We start from the raw sequence: 18,104 nt of genomic DNA, 5'->3' as shown, positions 1-18,104 counted from the left end.
TAACCTTTAATACCTTTAGGTATTAACAAGACCCCATAAACATAGAGGCTAATATGTAAACAAAAAATAGCTAGATTCTGAAACAATGTGGGTATTTCTCCTGACCCAACAAAGTACACAAGCAGAAATTCAGACTAAAGTATCATAAAAGATTACATGCTTCACCTGTTCTGGGATAACGTTCAATACCTGGCAGGATCAAGAAAACTATCTTTTCAAACACCAGCAGACAAATCGGATATTAAAAGGACTACAGGGATATTTTAAAACCTGCTAGGAAATGAAAAGGAATTAAGAAAGAAGAAAATGAGCAATATTCCCAAGTGCAAAAATATGAGAGGTTTGGTATATACAGGTACTGCAAAGTGATGAAAAATAGGAGTTATAAATTAAAAATTACCACTTGTAGTATCTAAGTTCTGGACAACTTGCAATATCTAAGTCACTGGACAACTAATCATAATAATGAAGCAGCATTTATGACAAAATCAAAGACCTATAAACAGAGCCATATAATCCACGTCTTTAAGAGGAGAGAGGACACCTTTTGCAGCTTTCCAGTCATTTAGAATGTGAATAATACAGATAGATATGGAAAAAAAAAAGGCAGGAAAAAAAATAGAGCACTGTTTGCCAAACTAGGTTTGATTAAGCTGAAACTGGAGATTAAGCTGAAACTTAATTAATTGGAAATTAATGATATGATTATACCACTTTGGGGATTTAAGCTATTATCTCAACATGCCACTGTACCATGTTGTATGTATGAATTCATCCAACTACTACTACCTCAAGAATTTTTGGATTTGAACCACCTGTTTTCCCAAACTTAAAACAACAGAAGTCAAGGCCCACAGATATTTTAATATCTGTCTGAAGTATTCCTTGCACTGAAGTCAATGATTCTGATCTCTTTCTTAACATAATAATGTTTCCAGGCAAAAAGCTAAGTAAAATTCATAAGAAAAACACGAAGAACTACACTAAGGGTATATTAAAACATATTTCTGAAAGCAATTTATATTCATCTAAAATACCTACCCAAGTTCAACAGCCTTGTTTTTCAGTATAACATTTTCTTCAATTTGAACTTGACAAAGTTCCAGAAAAGTTCTTGATTCTGATCTTTTGATTCTTTCAGTTGTGGGTAAAGTATGATAGTTTAAGTCTTCACCATCAACAAATTGTAAACTAGGAAGTTCCTTGCATAGGGAAGGCCTTAGAAAAGAAAAAGTCATCATTAGTTTTATGAAAAAATCCCAATGCTAAAACTCCAACTTTACTATAACAAGACATAATATTATGATAGTTCTCACAGCATTTGCATATATTTGTTCTTACTTCATATGTTAGTATACTAATGAAAACTTTTTTTCTTAATAAACCACAGAACTGGTATGAAAACGTCACTTTCGTAGCAACATTTCGTAAAACGTTGTTGGCATACAGACCACTGCTGAAATACCAGACACAGGGAGGTCAATAACATTCTCAGTTCACTACATCTAGTAGTTCACCTACTTGAACGACAGGAAAATCTGACCTGCAATGCATTTAATTAGTAGGCAACACAGCAAACTAAGTCTTAGGATCATACAGAACTGGTTTTGGTGACACATTTAAAGGCCTAGATTTAAAAACTGCATAGAATACAAAACATTGCCAATCTTCATACCATTGCTACCTGCATATACCGCATAAAGTAACATGATATTCAGCTTGACAGATGGGAAAAAAGTCTACTTTTGAATTATTGAATTTGAGTCTGTGCAAGGGATGACAATAGAAATAACCTTCCTTTTTTATGACAAGGATGTTCAAGGCCACTTATGTAAGAATAAATATGCATGAAAAACATAACTACTGTTTTAAAAAAGTGTTATCACTGAGCTCTCTTTTAAGATACTGCAAAATATAATCTAAAACTGCAACCTTGTTTCACATATTTCTTATAGCAGTCCAAGTTTCTTTAAAGTTTTAAGACTGTGAAAGTATTTAAATCAATATATCAATACTCAGTATTTTCATTATGTTTGTAACACACATGAAAGAACACTTATTATAGGCTATAGGTCCCCTTGGTATTAAAAAAAAAAAAAAAAAGTTTTCAAAATTTGAGAACTCCCTGACTATTCTCTGTGATGGTAAAGGACTAATACTTAGCTCATATATTATATAGTAAGTTTAAAATTAGTGTTTTATTACTCAATTTGAATATTCCAAAATGTGGTTCAACAGAACAGAAAGTTAGTTTTTTGCAAGCAGAACACTTCCCTTTTCTGTTGCCCATTAATGTAAGAACAACACTGCCTGAAATGCATTTCAAATGAAATGATGGGTTTAGATGGATTCCATTAATTCCTCCCTCAACACACATGGAGGAATTACCAAAGCTAATGTTTAATAGTGATACATTAAAAAAGTGCCATATCAAAGTTGATGGATGCTGGAAGCATTGTGTCTTAGAGCTATGGGATCTCAACACTAGTTTTTCCAGCTGGGTTTCTCCTGGTGAAGGGCTGAGTCAATATTTCATTTAGTGAAAACTTCCTGGTGAATATTCTGTCACTTATGAGGCTCTATTAATCATTACAGCATTGAAACACATTCCCCTAGGAGTGCTCAGACTGATCCAAGAGTTTAATTTTTTAAAAGCAATTTCTTACTACTTCACTTTTGTTGGTGTTATCACTGGCTGGACATGAAAGTACAAAACAATTGGGAAATTTTACAACCAATTCCTTTGTTGGTATCAATGGGTTATGTAAAGTTCACTGGAACATATTGCCTGAAGTTATGGTCAATGCTGTATTCAGTAAACCCATATCTTATCGTATCCCATACTTCAAATCCTTTAGACAAATCAATCTCTTGTCTAATCATAAAAGTTGTATTGGGTCAAGCAAGCTAAAGTGTCAGTACATGTAGTTAAATAGGAATTCAGAAAGCTTTTCCCCTTAAGGTTACAAGTGAAATACCAGTTAGTTGTATAAAATAGGAGGAATTAAAACAATGCAAATGGGAATTTAAGATATTGTCACAGACACTGAACTTTATTCATAAAATTATGTGCATGAACAATGGGAATCCAAATAAGTCTGTTCACTGAAAGGAAAAAAGAGAAAACAGAGGAATTTATTTGTACAGCTATCAAACACGTACCCTTAAAAACTGCTGTTCTGCTCAGGTAATCTAAAGTACCAAATTAAACACATTCTTGTGTAACACTGCAATGTAAGACCTCACATTTAACTGACTTGAAATTAAAGAATTTTGATTCTAAAAAAAAATGTTGCAGAAATGAACAGTAAAGTAATTGTTTGTAAAAGTGATCCTTATATACTCCTATACACAATGACATGGAACTATGAATGTGGTATTTATCACATATACCTTAAAACTACTAGGGACACATTTCCATAGTTTGAAAAGAAATTGTTCAGATCTGAGAATTTAAGAAAAGGATCTGATCACATATTGGTAAATAATAATAATTTTATAGAGTACAAACTTTAATAGCATTTTTGATAGAAATGGGCTGAAATATATTTTGAATGCTTAAAAAAAGCATAGTTTTAATCAAAATCTCAGTCACCTGTTTTAATTACATCTGAAATAAAAGGTTGTGTTCTATTTCATATCTTTAAACATTTTACTATGTTAGTACTTTCCTATACTATTACTTGATTTCCTTATCTGAAACAATTGGTAATAATTTAAATTCTTATTGGTTAAAAACTTTGTACATTTAATGGAACCACTGTAACAGCTCACTATCAGACAGATATTCTACCATTTCAATATATGAATTCCGGATTATCACCTAAAAATCTGAAATTGCATTTGCAATTTTTCTTACTGCTCTCCAATATCTGTGGACTAGGAAACATTAATTCTAGAGAAGACAGATAAACTTTACATTCAATCAAAACAGGTACTGTACTTTTGCTGAACAGTTCTTCTAGAAAACTAAATATTCATAGACTGGTCTACATATATGGTTTCAAACAATATAATTACCAAAAATCCAGAAGACTTCTAAAAAAATGAAAACAAAACACAAAACAAAAAAACACAACCATAGCATACTAACAACCTATCCATGTGTAATTTTCTTAATAAGGCTTCCAAATACAATCCTATCACAACTACTCATTGTGCGATTGTAATGACCATATCACATTACACATGTCAAGTTTTCTTTCTACCCCATCCAGTTCTTACATAAACACATATAATAAGTCTCTAAGACCAGTCCTTCAATTACACTTATGTATTATAGATCACTAGAAGGCAAAGAACAGCATTATTTTTACATCTGCATCTCCTTCAATAACATAAAAGCAATTAACTTTTGGTGTAAATATAAGGAATTCTCAGAACAGGAAAAGAGATCACAATGACTACTGAAAAAAAATCAACCATTCATCCCAATTTTTCATTCCAGAAACTCTTCCTTAAAGTTGCTAAGTCAAGGATTCCTTTATACAGATTATTCCTAATTAAAGACATCATCCTTTGTTCACGTGTAGGTTCACATGTGCAGTGTGAACCTACACCATCAGCAAGTCTGTTAAGCAGAGGATTTATGAAATGGTGAGAGGGAGTAAATAAGAAAGTTATTTTTCAATACATTGTTTACATATTATATTATATATATTATATTATGAAATAATACAATTATTTTTCAAAACAGCAAAGAGGAAGAGAAATACTCTAAGCTATGTGATGGACAGTCAGGAACTGGTGTTTCTGAGAAGGGCAAGTAAGTAGTGTAAGTATAAGTAATCAGAAAGAGAATAGTAAAGATTTAAAATAGTGCAGATATAAGAGAAGGAGAAGAAGGATGAATGGATGGTCACATCTGCGCAAATGTTTTAATGAAATATAAAATATGATAATAAAGGTGAGACAAAAGCTCATTCAGAAAGTTAAAGTCACCAAAGGTGACTTGTCAATAAAGGTGACAAGTAGAATTCATGCTGAAAACAACAATATTCTGGATAAGTCAATGGACAAAGAAGTTACAAATTAGCACCACAAAGAAGGCATTTATTTCTATAATTTCTACATTTGTCTAAAGAAATTGTCATATGAAAAAATACTTTAGGATAGCAGTGAAAAAGCACAGAGTTTTGGAACAAAACACTTCATACTGAAGCTCCAAATGCTTGGCCAAATTTCAAGTTGTTTTTTTTTTTTAAACAAAACTACAAACTAGAATTCTCAGGAAAAAAAAAGATCACAGAATTCAATTCCATTTGTTCTTCTCATATAATTTTCTTCCAGTTTGTGGTAGTGTTTGTCCATACCTCATTTCTTTTGTATATACTTTCACTGTTCATTTTCATTTATTTTTAAGTGCCAAATTTTACTGGTTACAAAGCTTCTAAAAATAGATTTGCTTGGCATGGATAATCAAAGAATCATAGAATGGTTCTAAAGATTCTAAAGACCTTAAAGATTTTCTAATTCAAATTTCCCTGCCATAGGTAGGGACATCTCCCACTAGACCAAGTTGCTTAAAGCTCCCATTGAACCTGGCCTTGAACACTTCCAGGGATGGAGCATCCACGCCATCTCTGGGCAACCTGTTCCAGTGTCTCACTATCTTCATGTTAAAGAATTTCTTCCTAATATCTAATCGAAATCTACCATTTTTTAGTTTAAAAGCACTAATCCTAGTCCTGTCACTACACTCCCTGACAAATAGCTCCTCTCCTGCTTTCTTGTAGGCTCCCCTAAGGCGCTGGCAAACTGCTATAAGGTCACCCCAAAGCCTTCTCTTCTCCAGGATGAACCTACATCTGACCAAAACCAAGAATCTAAAGACACAGGGACCTATTTCATCAGAGTAAAAAATTCAGTTGTTCATTCGCTGGACACTTCGAAGATTATTTTTTTCCAAGTTATTTCTTGTCATTAAAAGAATGGGAAGGAATGAAACTATATCTTCATGTGTTAATATTAATCTATACTCTTAAATCTGTAAAAATGGTGACTGCAAAAGTAGTTTTTTGTTTTGTTTTGTTTTTATAAATCTAACCTGTTTTCTTGCATTACAAATCTTTGAATATAAAAGGACTGTATCATGAAACTTCTTCATGATAGAAGTTTTTAGTGCTTTTACACTTGATTGCCATGAGGACTCATTTTTAATTTAAATGATTGTGTGTTTTGCATTTAAGCTCTGAAAAAGGAATTAGGGAAAGGAGGAAGAATTGTGGTGAAATAGTTTTGAAAAACATTAGACCTGGAGCAGCTCAATTTTCAACCAAATCCTTGCACACAATGGAATGGAGTAAATTTGACCCTGCAAACAGTAAAGAAAAAAGGGTATCCTTTATATACATCATCAAAATAAATGGAAATGTTCATCTATTGTTTACATAGAGTTTATTTTTAAATAATAATTAAAATATTATTAGGCTGGTACATACTTTGTAAAAGAAATGTAAATTTATATATAATGTAGTGACTTATTCCCTCAAATTAATACCAAACAAACGTAGCTATCCCAACAACCTGGACCATTTTGTGATTCTTCTCCAGTTTCTCCCAGACAGTGAACTAATACCTACCTTTTCTCATTTAAATTTCATTTCTTTGTTACCCATCATGAAGTAAAATCAAAGTAATGACTGTGGCTGACATTTGATGCCTGATGCAAGAAAAAAAGGAAAAACCAACAAACAAAAAACACCACCACCACCAAACAACAAACCCTCTAATGCTAAGAGATGGACCCTTTTAGTGAACAGAACAAGCTGTGGTCAATTTACATCTTATCATACATTGTGACCAAATAGGCTATAGACTTTCTCATTTCCCTACTGGTTCTAGAATACGGCAGGCAACTGCTCAGACAGAAGAACCGATTTCTCTCCCTTTTGCTCATGCTGCAAAAAATCCATTGGATGATGGTGGAGCTTATCATGAAGCTATGCACTTTAGATCAACAAATCTCTATAGGCTGAGTATCAAACTGAATGATTTTTCTTCCTTTAGCTGCAGAAAGCACTATTTTTAGCCCTCTCTTTTGCTTTCTCAGAGCACTCACTGTATGCAACTGGATAATCTTAATTGTACTCAGACTGCTCTCTAAGTATTTGTATGCTAAGAAGGGAAGAGAGGGATCAAGAAAAGGCAAAGGGAGCCCTTTAAACAATACATAACATTAAATATGGTGCAGATATTTTCTTGTCCTAAAACGCATTTGAAAACATGAGAAAGAAAGCAAGTAGATGATGGCAAACAGTTTGAAGGGAATAACAACAGTTTGCAACTGCAGATACAGTCTTAACTCCTTTGCTACTGGCACTATGTTCATTTCTACTACAGAAATGGGACCTAACATTATTAGCCCCACAGTCGGGTGGCGTATTTTTCCACAGTTCTGGAAGAATCTCTGGTCACTATTCACATAGAAAATAACTAAAGATCAGCACCATTTTGAAATTAATTCCTAGAATGGTTCATAATTAATTATTAGAATGGTTCATACTTAAAATAATGTATATTTCTCCAAGACGGCATGCAATACTGGGTCTCTAGCCATTCTTATGGCCACGTATTTACATATGATTTTCTTTTATTAAGGAGACAGAAGAAAAGATGGAAATTTACAACTGATAGTTTTTCCCTCATTCACAGAAGTACAGCTCAAATAAAAATCTCTGAGGATAAAATTGCCCTAATATTTTTTCACATGAAAAATTATTAATCCTTTCAATTAAAATTGTATTTACATTTTAAAAAATGTTAGTGCACCTATATAACTACCTACATTGTGCATTGTCACTATTGTCAGAGGCCTGGAAAAATTATACTAGAACTATTTTCATAGTGCATATAACTGAAGAGTGATCTGAACATTTATTTAGTGAACTATAAATTTAGGTTATTTTGACAAAACAAAAAAACCCATATTTTCTAACTGGCTTTTATTTATTTATTTATTTTTATTCAGCAAATCAATTTATTTTCTTACTTGCAATTCCTTTCTTGGAGAAGAGGATTTCCACTGAGCAACAACTCCCTTAGATTATTGCAGCCACTTAACCATGCAATGACACTTTTAAGGTCTGTATTGTAATAGAAAACAAAATTAAATATCAATTTGAAAGTAGAACCATATTATTTTACTTAAAATCACAAATAGTACCAAAACCATGTAGAATTATAAGCAATTCTATTACATTTACACTACAGTTATTATCAATATGTATAACATCCATATTTGAAAAATATTTATGTTTTCTGTATGTCTCATAAATAATATTTGAATTTTATATATATATATATATTTGGAACAATCCAAATTCAAATGAATTTATAAATTATTTAAGAACTTCTAGTTTGGATGGGCATTTGTTTTATGTTTTCTATACAACTCACCTGACAAGCAGTTATTTTTGATGTCCAGCTTTTCCAAAGATACAAATGAATTTAAAGGCACAAGCTCAGTCAGACTAAGAACAAAACAGAAAAGTTTATTTTTAATTAAAGAAAAGCAGCAGCTCATAAACAGGCACCAGAATCTTTTACAGTTATATCAACTTATTTATTTACATGAGAAAATACTCATTTAGCTATCCAAGGTGCTAGTATTAATTACCGAAGTTCCTCCTTTATCTTTAAAGCATTTCTTAGTCTTCTCAGGAGGTCACTTTTTGTTTGTATGTGTTACTGTTTTCGTTCAATTGGTAAATATTTCATTCTATTTCTCTTAAATTTAGTTCTGAGGATCCAAAAGTATTGTAAAATTTACAAGTTCAATTGGCTTTTCTTTAGTCAACTTGACTAGAATAAAACAGAAGGCCCTGATTTTGGAGACAAAAATAAAATCTGCTTTTCCCCTTTCCTTTTTCTTCATTTATCATACTTCTTGTCAGTTTGTTTCTCTTCTCCACTCAGCACTCTCCACTGCCTAGACCCTAAAACCAACATAATAGTTGCCAAAGTTGTATTTCTTAACCATTCAAAGCTGCACTGTCCTGTAAAAGATTTTTAGCACTTCCTCTGTCTGAGTACAGAAGTAAGACAGTGTCACAGAAGTGCCAGTTATACAGACAGCTACAAAATTGCACTTCTTGCCTATCAGAGTTTTTCTTGTGGAATAAAGCAGCAAAGCAGGGCTAAAGCCACTATAAAATTCCTATTTGTAGTATTGAAGAATAGATGAGAGAAAACAGATGACATTCATCTGTACAAATGATACGGACTGTGAGATGTGTATTACCATAGCTATTAAAATCTTTATTATCCATTATTATTAAAATTTTGTTTAGTTACAACCTTGCATTGGTGTAACTACCAGTAAATGTTAAGCTATTCAGTCAGCTATTTCCAAATATTACCTTTCAGATTTAAAAGTTACTTTTATGTTAAATATAAATGGGGGAGGAAAAAAATTAAAATCAAGATGTTGAAATTGTGTTAAACTAAAACTAGAATGTTTATGTATAGACATACAATAAACAAACTATATCTGCTGAAAAACTTACTTTTGGGTAATTTATTTCAATTCTGTAAGGACAAGGCCTAAGCATAACAGGAGAATGGCATCACACATGGCAATGCATGTATTCACTTTGTAACTGTTAATTTTCATGGAAAGCAGTTTTTTCTGAGGGTAATATTTATTACCTTTGAAAGCTATAGAACAGGGTTCAAATGGTCACAAATATAACCTTTAAAAATCCCAAACTTACTCACTTCACAAATTTACAATTGGCCAGAGCCAAAAATGCTATTCTGTTGTTGAAATCTGTTCTCCAGCACAGGCTGGAAAACATTACAACTGAAAGACAAAGTTGGATTTAATTCTAGTTAACAAATTCTGGACCAAGTCTGGTCCAGATTCGGTTGTGGATTCTTTATTCTTGTTGGAAATTGCTTGTTTTCTCTACTATATGCCAAAAAAACAAACAAACAAACAAAACAACAACAACAAAAAAAAAACAACATTGTAATAGTAAATTCAGAGAAACGGATATAAAGTCAATTGAGTATGTGCCAGTATACTTTCATTTCCCTCTCACTCCATATTTTAAAGTTGTCCTTGTTCTAATGCTATTTAGTTCAATTACCTCCCTGTCAGTTTTCAAAAGTATCAAATAAATATGAAGAAGCATTAACTCTAAAAACCATTAAGCATCAAATACTCTTGTACACACTGCAAAAAGTATCAGCATTTTAGGTTCTTATGACCAGTCAATAGCACATAAATATTTTTAATATTTGTAACAAATATCATTATAGATAACAGTGGCAAACACTGACTAAAAGACTAAAATCCATAATACATATTAAAGATTCACATATTCAGGAATATCAGGGAAATAAATGACATAACAAGTATGAGGGACTTGCACACTAAAAAGCCTTTCTTTCTACAAGTCATAATGGATTTTTTATTTTATTTTATTTTTAAAGTGAGTTGGTTCAGGGGATTTTTGTCTGTATACACTGTGGTGAATTAGAAATTCTATTTGACTACTGGACTATCCTTGCCTGCCGTTGGCATTATGAGAGTTAAAACATTTCCCCGTCATTCTATAGCTTTCCTTTTACTGACATTCTTTGTTAATTTTTTTCCTAAGAAAATTCAAACCAGAAAGACAAAGGACATTACTGAAAACTTAATACTACTTGACCTTGTCACATTAGCCCAGGGCATAAGAGAGATATAAATTACAAAGAAGACACAAAAGTAAAAGATATTTGCAAAAAAAGAAAGCCATAGCTTCCTCTTTCTGCTCCCATTTAAGGCTGTAGTAGGACAGGACACAGATAGCCACAGAAACTATATGTCAGAAAACAAGATTTAAGAGCCTAGAATAGTTGTAAGTATACACCAGAGAAAATAAAGATTGCTTTTTTAAACAAAAATTTTTTAAACACAAACTCTTCAGGATGGTCCAAATCTTGCTTTGCATCAGTTTTTCCCCAGAAAGTTATCACTGATGTTAATGAGCAGTAAGGAGGGAAAGATAATTAAAACAAACTTATGTTAATCTAGATCTTTAAGTAATGTTTATTCCTCTTTCATACCTTAAAATGTTATTATTTTTTAACTTGCAATACAAATTATTTACAAATATTGCAAATATGTTGCAATATTTGCCATATTTGTAACATATTTGATGTTGAATCAAACATAATACAGGAAATCTACAAGTCACTTGTTTCCTGAATACTCTGTTAGGCAGTATACTTCATCAGTATTGTCCATGGTGCTACATTCTTAGAAATAAACACATGACCAGCGAAGAATTACTGAAAATGATAAACAAATCTAGACCAATAAGGGGTGTATGTGGATGATGACAGTATAAATACAGTATAGATACAATATAAATACAGGACAGTTTGTTCATGATTGACTGAATTCAACATCCAATGACACTTATATGTATTTTGACAGCTCTGGAAAATCTGTCAAATTTTGAAAACAGAATGGCTTACTGTCACTGTAAGAAATTAAGTTAAAAATATACATACCATGTATATTGAAGTGGTGAGAACAACATGTATCAAGAACTCAGAATTCAGCTGCTTTTAAGCATTTCTATAATAAGCCTATTGGCATGTATTTAGTTGCAAAAATGTGAGCAACAAGTTCACAAAGAATTTGATCCTGGTCAAACCAGTTTTCCCAGAAAAGGAATTTTTGCAGCTGCCTACATTTTTTTTTTTTTTTTAATATTAACTTCTTATCTTCCACACTTAGGTTAGAAAACAAAACAATAATAATAATAATAAACCTTTGGAATATTATAACAGAAATTAAGAGGGATACATTTGTCCATTTTCAAGTTGCGCAAAAACTGTAAGGACTACTTGAACAGTAGATTGATTTTGTGTCTCACTGTAAAAGTTTTATATGAAGAAATTAACGAGTAAGCTACATAATTGTAAATACATGTAAATATAAATCTCACATGAATTCTTACTGCATATTAAATATGTAAAAATGTTAGTTCCAGTGGAAATATTTTTCTCTCCTACACCGAAACCTTTATCTACCATATCAAAAATAATCCTATTTATACTAACTTATTGTTTGTGTTCTCCAGCTGCTCCAAAAGAGAGCACAGATCTTCATAGTCCCAATTCTGCAGTAATCAAGTCAAGAGGGTATTCACCTTGTACGTTGACCTCCTATACGCTTCGTACATGAAAACCACAGCAAAACACTTAATAAAAGCCGGGGTGGTAATATTACTGCCATTTTTATATATGATGAACAAGTAGATGAACATTTTTATATTTGATGAACATCACTACATGCCATAATTCCTTGTTGCTATATTGTAGGTTTAAAACAATTAATTTGGAGTTTTATCTTTAGCAATTTTAGGGTTTATGACACAGACAAAATATCTCAGAAATAAAAAACATTGTAAATTAGCATAAAAAAAAATTATTTTTACAGTACTACATTAAAAACAAAACAAAACAAAACAAAACAGATTCACAGTATTAGCACTATATGGGCTTCCTGCAACCAGTAAAAAGGAAATGGCACTCAATGTACACTTTAAAAACAAAAATAAAAACAAACCAAAAAATCCAAAACCCATAAAACTGCACTAGCTATAGGATAAAAGTAAAAAAACAGTTTTTCTTTCAACAGCTTGCACCATTATATTCACTGTTGCTATATAGAACATCAATTTACTTATGTTATAGCACACACATATGGAGATGCTTAGAAGTGTACATAAAGTCAGTGCAACAAAGCATGCTACTGAAATCCCAGGAATCTAGAGGCCTTTAATGTGCATTTAAGGCTGTCTTGTCCTGTTTGTCCCAAAGATTTGAGATAAGGTATAGATACCAAAAGGAAAGAAAGGGATTTTTTTTGTTGTTGTTATTTGTATCACATCCAGTTTGCTCATGCATAAATACATGCTTTCTCCTATTTCAGCAGACGACATTCAACATCTCAATGCAGGCACTGGACAAACAAAGTAAGCATTGGAACGGAGAATAAAAAACATAAGATCACAGAATGGACAAGTGGTACATCTATATGGCCAGCCCAGCACAACCTAGATCTCAAGGCTGAATTCAAGCTATGGCTGAAACTGGGCTCTTAGGTTTGCTTTCTCACTAGCAGGCACATTGGGTGTTCCAGCAGTCACATCTTAATGTGTGAGGAAAAAAAAAAAAAAAAAAAAAAGAAAAAAAAAAAAAAAAAAGAAAACTACAAGAAGATAAGAGCCACATTCCATATTATACAGGAATTCCATAATATACAAGAATTCCACATTCCTGCCTGTTCCATAAAAAGCTGAACAGGTCAGGAAAAAAAAAAAAAAAAAAAAAAAAAACAACAAAAACAAAAACAAAAAAAGCAACAAGAACAAACGAACTAAAAAAAAATAAAAAATGAATGAAATCAATACGTGTGATTTGGAGTTTTACACTTAACAGATAATGATCTTGCTAGGCACAGGCATGAAGTTTCTCCAAACTCCAGAGGAACTTAAAAAACCTAAAGAGCTTTAAAACTCAAGGACTAGATTCTGTAAATATAAATAACTAGGTGTTATATTTCCATGTATGAACTTACATGCATTCTACTTCGTTAGAGATGATTGAAAACAACCTGTTTATATAAAGTTATAAAAATATAGGTTGTATTTTCTTAAATAGCATTAATTTTCCATAAAGGGCATTCCTTATAAAAAGGACTCAGACTTATAGATCTGTTATCCCACAGGCTCACAGATATAGTTGACTCTGCTGAACTACTGTCACCAAGGATGGGATTCTTCTGTTCATATGTAGACAAACCAACATGTGAGCTAATGGTCCAGGCTCTGTCAATAGTCAGTGAAGATGTACAGTCACTTGTAGGGTGTGGTTTGTCTCAAAGAAAATGTCTAGAAATGGTAGATGAATCACATGCTAAAACAACTCCTCTTCATTAACTCAAGTGCTGAATGATTAGTTCAGAGTGTATATTCAGTGTAGCATGTGTGCAATGGTATATTCTGTGTGTTTAGGTGAGAAATCCCTTTCAGAGTGAACACATTGCAATATGGAAAAAAACAGTAATTTACTAGCAAAATTCATTTCACTACCAACACAAATTAAACTATAATTGTACCTTTTTTTTTTTTTTTGTTAGCTCAATGTAAGTGTAGGAAAGGGTTGGGAGGCAAAATAAAATAAAAATCAAGATTTTGACTCCTGAAAATACCATCATTCTATTCTACAGATGTACAAAATATTTTATAAAATGAAAAAGAAACCTGATTATATAGTACTTCAACAAATGATCTGGTTTTATACTGCTTGTCTTGACCTCGCTTTATTATTCTGTATCTTCAAACTGAACCGTAACAGTTAAAAATGAAAGCAGATATGCAGTACTGACATTTGGTTTTGGGGACATTAATATATCATGTATATGAAATAAAAAACAGCCTAATGAACATTCAAACTTGTAGTATTTAGGTCTAGCAGTTATACTTAAAATAGCCTTCAAAGTCTGTTTTGAATAAACTAGATGAGAAATATGAAGTTTGACAGACAAACTCTAGAAACAATTGCTAAAGAAACACCATGGTTTTAATAATGCTGCAATGCTCAAAAATTATTTTCATATAACATCTAATAGAAAAAATTACTTTTCATAGTTACTGCTGTTTCAAATTTTCTTAGCTGAAGGTGGCCAATGCTATTACTTGTCAACCACATACTTTCAAAGTATGGAAAAGATGGTGATATTTTAAGCATACTGAGAATTATACTTTTTAGATAAGTGTTAGAAATTCCTCTGTATCAACTTCATAAAGGGAAAAGATTTCTTGATTACCTATTTTGAGACAGTGAAAGAATCTGCAACAGAGGCAACCAATACAAAGGAAGCATTTTCATAGCACAAATGCTATTGTCATCCAAATATAGTTCTCTTAGCAGAACATGATTTTCCAGCCTTGGAAGCTAAATAGAGAAGAGAAGGTTATTTAAAATTATGTAAATTAGAGAAACAACAATGGAATGCTTACCATCTGCTTTTCATCAATCATTATTAAATATAAGTAAAAAAACACATTTTGGATATATGTATTATCTTCTTATTATGTATATTATGTGTTAAATATTTTTCAATGTCCTCTACGTAGTCTGAATAGTCAATATAAATTAAAAAAAAAGTGGGAGTCAAGAGCCACAATCTTACTACTTTATTTGTGCTGATTATTGAAAATAGTTTTCAGCTCCCATATGCATAAAAGAATCCTTGGCAGTAAAGATTATTATTTGTCCATTTAGCAAAGTACTTTTCTATTATATATGTTGCAGCAAGAATTTCAACGTCTGGAGAATCAGCATTCATGAAATTAACCTAAATTACTACTTATCTTTAATGACAATAGTACTTCACATCATTTTAAACAGAGAATAACACATAAAACAAGGAGGGAAATATAATAATTGAAGGGTCAATTTTTCAAGGACTTAGGAACAAGAAAAAACTTTACCACTGCTAGCCATTTTTACCTTTGAAAAATCTTTCTCTGAAAGGAAAACATAACAAGACCAAAAAAACAAACAAACAAACAAACAAAAAACACAAAACAAACAAACAAAAACACCCCAGGCAAACAGAGCATTCTGAACATTCTGAATAACACTACTGTTAACAAAGATGTATGTACAATAAACATCCACTTAATTCAAAGCTTTTACCTCCTGTAGGTTATTGCCTTGTAACTTCAGAATTTGAAGTAGTCCACAACTCTCAATGCCTTCAATTTGTGTGAGATGATTAAAAGAGCAGTCTAGGTGTATGAGAGTAGGTGCTTCACAAAGACCTTTTGTGTTGATTAATTGATTATGATCCACATTTAATTGCTGAAGGTTTTTCAGTGACTCCAAACCACCTGAAAATTAAAGGTTTTAGCTGAGTTAAGCCATCCTGAAATAATAATATATTAAAAAAGTCTGGTTTTCGAGTACCAAGAAAATTCTAAAGTTTCAACATATTCATATTATATATAGTAACAATATTAGTCCTATACTTTAAAAAAAATAGTCTATTTTGACACTATCAAATATGCAGTGCGTACAGGTGATGAACTTCTGATCCAATTAACTAAGCAATAATAATAGTTCACAACCCCTTTAGAACTTCTGTTGGAACAGAACATTCTTTAAATTATAAACTATGCTTACTGTGCTTGAGGACTTTATAACCTATCCAGAATCCATCAGCTCTATGAAACACTGACAGCTCTCTTAAGATCACCCCCCAAAATGGAAACAGTATTTCTTTAAAAGTTAATTTTAAATAATTAATTTTTAAATGTTTTTAGAAAGCTCTCAGCAAGGTGATAATAAATTGTATTAATACCTAGGGCAGCCCAGCATTATTAATATAAATGCCTCCTGTTTAAGTATTTTTTTAACAAAGAAATGAAGAACCTTTATGAAGTACCTTTAAGTATAAACCTACACTTCTACAGTCATTATACTCACAACAAACTTACTCTTACCAGCTAAAGAGCAAGAATGTGTGATCTCTCCTACAAAAAGATGCAAAGAAAAACGCTCTTTTACCCATATTTATTTCAGAGTTTCTCACAAATCGTTCTCTTACAATGGTAAAATCATACTCATTCCATGGTCTTACTATATGCCAGATGTTCTGTGATGGCTGCTTTTTTGGAGTACCAATGTGTCTGACTTGCTACAGGTCAAAGCAGTTTTTTCCTATACAGTAAAGTATAGTAGTAAAACTTCTGTGAGGGGGTATGCCTTTAAAAAACGCATTTAAAAAAAAAAAAAAAAAAGGAGTTGCTGATTTTACACTTCTTTCAGGTATTCCTCATAGGATTGTTTTATGTAATACTTTATCTCAGCTTTATGTCAACAAAAGCTTCCCAAGTTCCCATAAGCAAGTTGGGCAAACTTTGCAGAAGTGAACATCTTTGTGATTATCCTCTGAGAATCAATTAGATTATAAAACTAAAGACCACATTGCCACTGAGGAAATTCTTCGCTCTTAGAGTGGTGAGGCACTGGAACAGGTTGCCCAGAGAATCTGTGGATGCCCCACCCCTGTTAGTGTTCCAAGTTGGACTAGGCCCTGAGCAACTGATCTAGTAGGAGACATCCCTGCCCATGGCACATAGTTTGAATAACATATTCACCTGAAAAAGCATTGGATATTAAAGAGATAACTAAGAGATTCCTAAAACAAATGTTATATATTCTAACTTCAAAACGGTGCTTCAGGAAATAAATATACAAATCTTTAATTATTCTGAAAGAATTTCAAACATACACGACATACTATCCTGATTGTAAGATCGTGTTCGTATTTTCTTGTCCACTTTTTTTTTTTTTCCCTTGGATAAAAACAAAAAGGGAACTAGCACCATCTAGTGGTCTCAAAACAATTTCCTTTCAGACAGTATTAACAGCTTCCAAGACTTCCTCAGAACAGCAGTCTTTACGTTTCCACTACTAAGTTAACAGCATAGGAGTACTGGTAACTTTAAATGCACTGAATTGCCATGGAGTGGGACCGAGGACAAACTACACACAGAGTAAGAAGAGTCAGAGTTAATAGAGGATCTGGAAATTTCATATTCTGCATACTGCTCTAAGCACTTTTTTTTTACATCTCCTGTCTTGTTTAATTAGACTAGAAGTAATTCTAAACAGACATGCCCAGGCTACATACAGTGGCTGCATACAGTGGTTACAAATTGCTATGCACAGTTCCTGTCTATTAGCTATTGATCTCTCGAGGTCCCTTCCAATCCCTTCAATTCTGTGATTCTGTGAAAGCAGTTCTGAAGTAACTTCTAGGTGCGACAACAATGTGCTTTCTTAAAAATAATAATTCCAAAGTGGCATTTAAGAGTATTTAAGAGTTACTCATTGCTATTCTTAGCACTACTAGGATTTTAGCCTACATACTACAGACATCCTGAGAAAGCATATTCTATAATTAAAGTCAAAATGCTAGTTTTTGTGTAAGAAAATTTTTACACAAAGCATCCATCTTCCAAATAGGAATGCACTGAAATTAAGTATATTGCTGACACGATTTTTCCACTTAAGTTTGTGAGCATGCA

The 18,104-nt window shown here is 32.2% G+C and overlaps 2 protein-coding genes across 20 annotated transcripts in view; one reads left to right on the top strand and one right to left on the bottom strand.

Annotated features, from left to right (window-relative positions):
• The window catches only part of LRRIQ1 (leucine rich repeats and IQ motif containing 1), a 119,207-nt gene that overhangs the window by 87,317 nt on the left and 13,786 nt on the right, over positions 1–18,104 (bottom strand). For 18 of the 19 annotated variants that reach the window (XR_014691613.1, XM_084514926.1, XM_084514912.1 and 15 more), the window contains 5 exons: positions 15,709–15,902; positions 14,834–14,961; positions 8,398–8,471; positions 7,991–8,084; positions 1,042–1,218 (listed from right to left, as the gene is read on the bottom strand). Coding sequence is in view for 18 of the 19 variants with exons in the window: in XM_084514926.1 (XP_084371052.1) it covers positions 1,042–1,218; positions 7,991–8,084; positions 8,398–8,471; positions 14,834–14,961; positions 15,709–15,902 (667 nt within the window). In the remaining variant the exon portion in view is untranslated. The remainder of the gene's footprint in view (positions 1–1,041; positions 1,219–7,990; positions 8,085–8,397; positions 8,472–14,833; positions 14,962–15,708; positions 15,903–18,104) is intronic. The other variant, XM_084514929.1, reaches the window with a different exon arrangement.
• Positions 17,483–18,104, top strand: part of TSPAN19 (tetraspanin 19) — a 30,808-nt gene continuing 30,186 nt past the window's right edge. The window contains exon 1 of the mRNA XM_084515046.1: positions 17,483–17,570. Within this exon, the coding sequence (XP_084371172.1) occupies positions 17,538–17,570 (33 nt within the window). The 5' untranslated portion in view covers positions 17,483–17,537. The remainder of the gene's footprint in view (positions 17,571–18,104) is intronic.

This window comes from Aythya ferina, assembly GCF_964211825.1.
Source record: "Aythya ferina genome assembly, chromosome: 1".
Classification (NCBI taxonomy): Eukaryota; Metazoa; Chordata; class Aves; order Anseriformes; family Anatidae; genus Aythya; species Aythya ferina.
The sequence above is the reverse complement of the archived record's forward strand: the minus strand, read 5'-3'. Positions and strand labels throughout refer to the sequence as shown.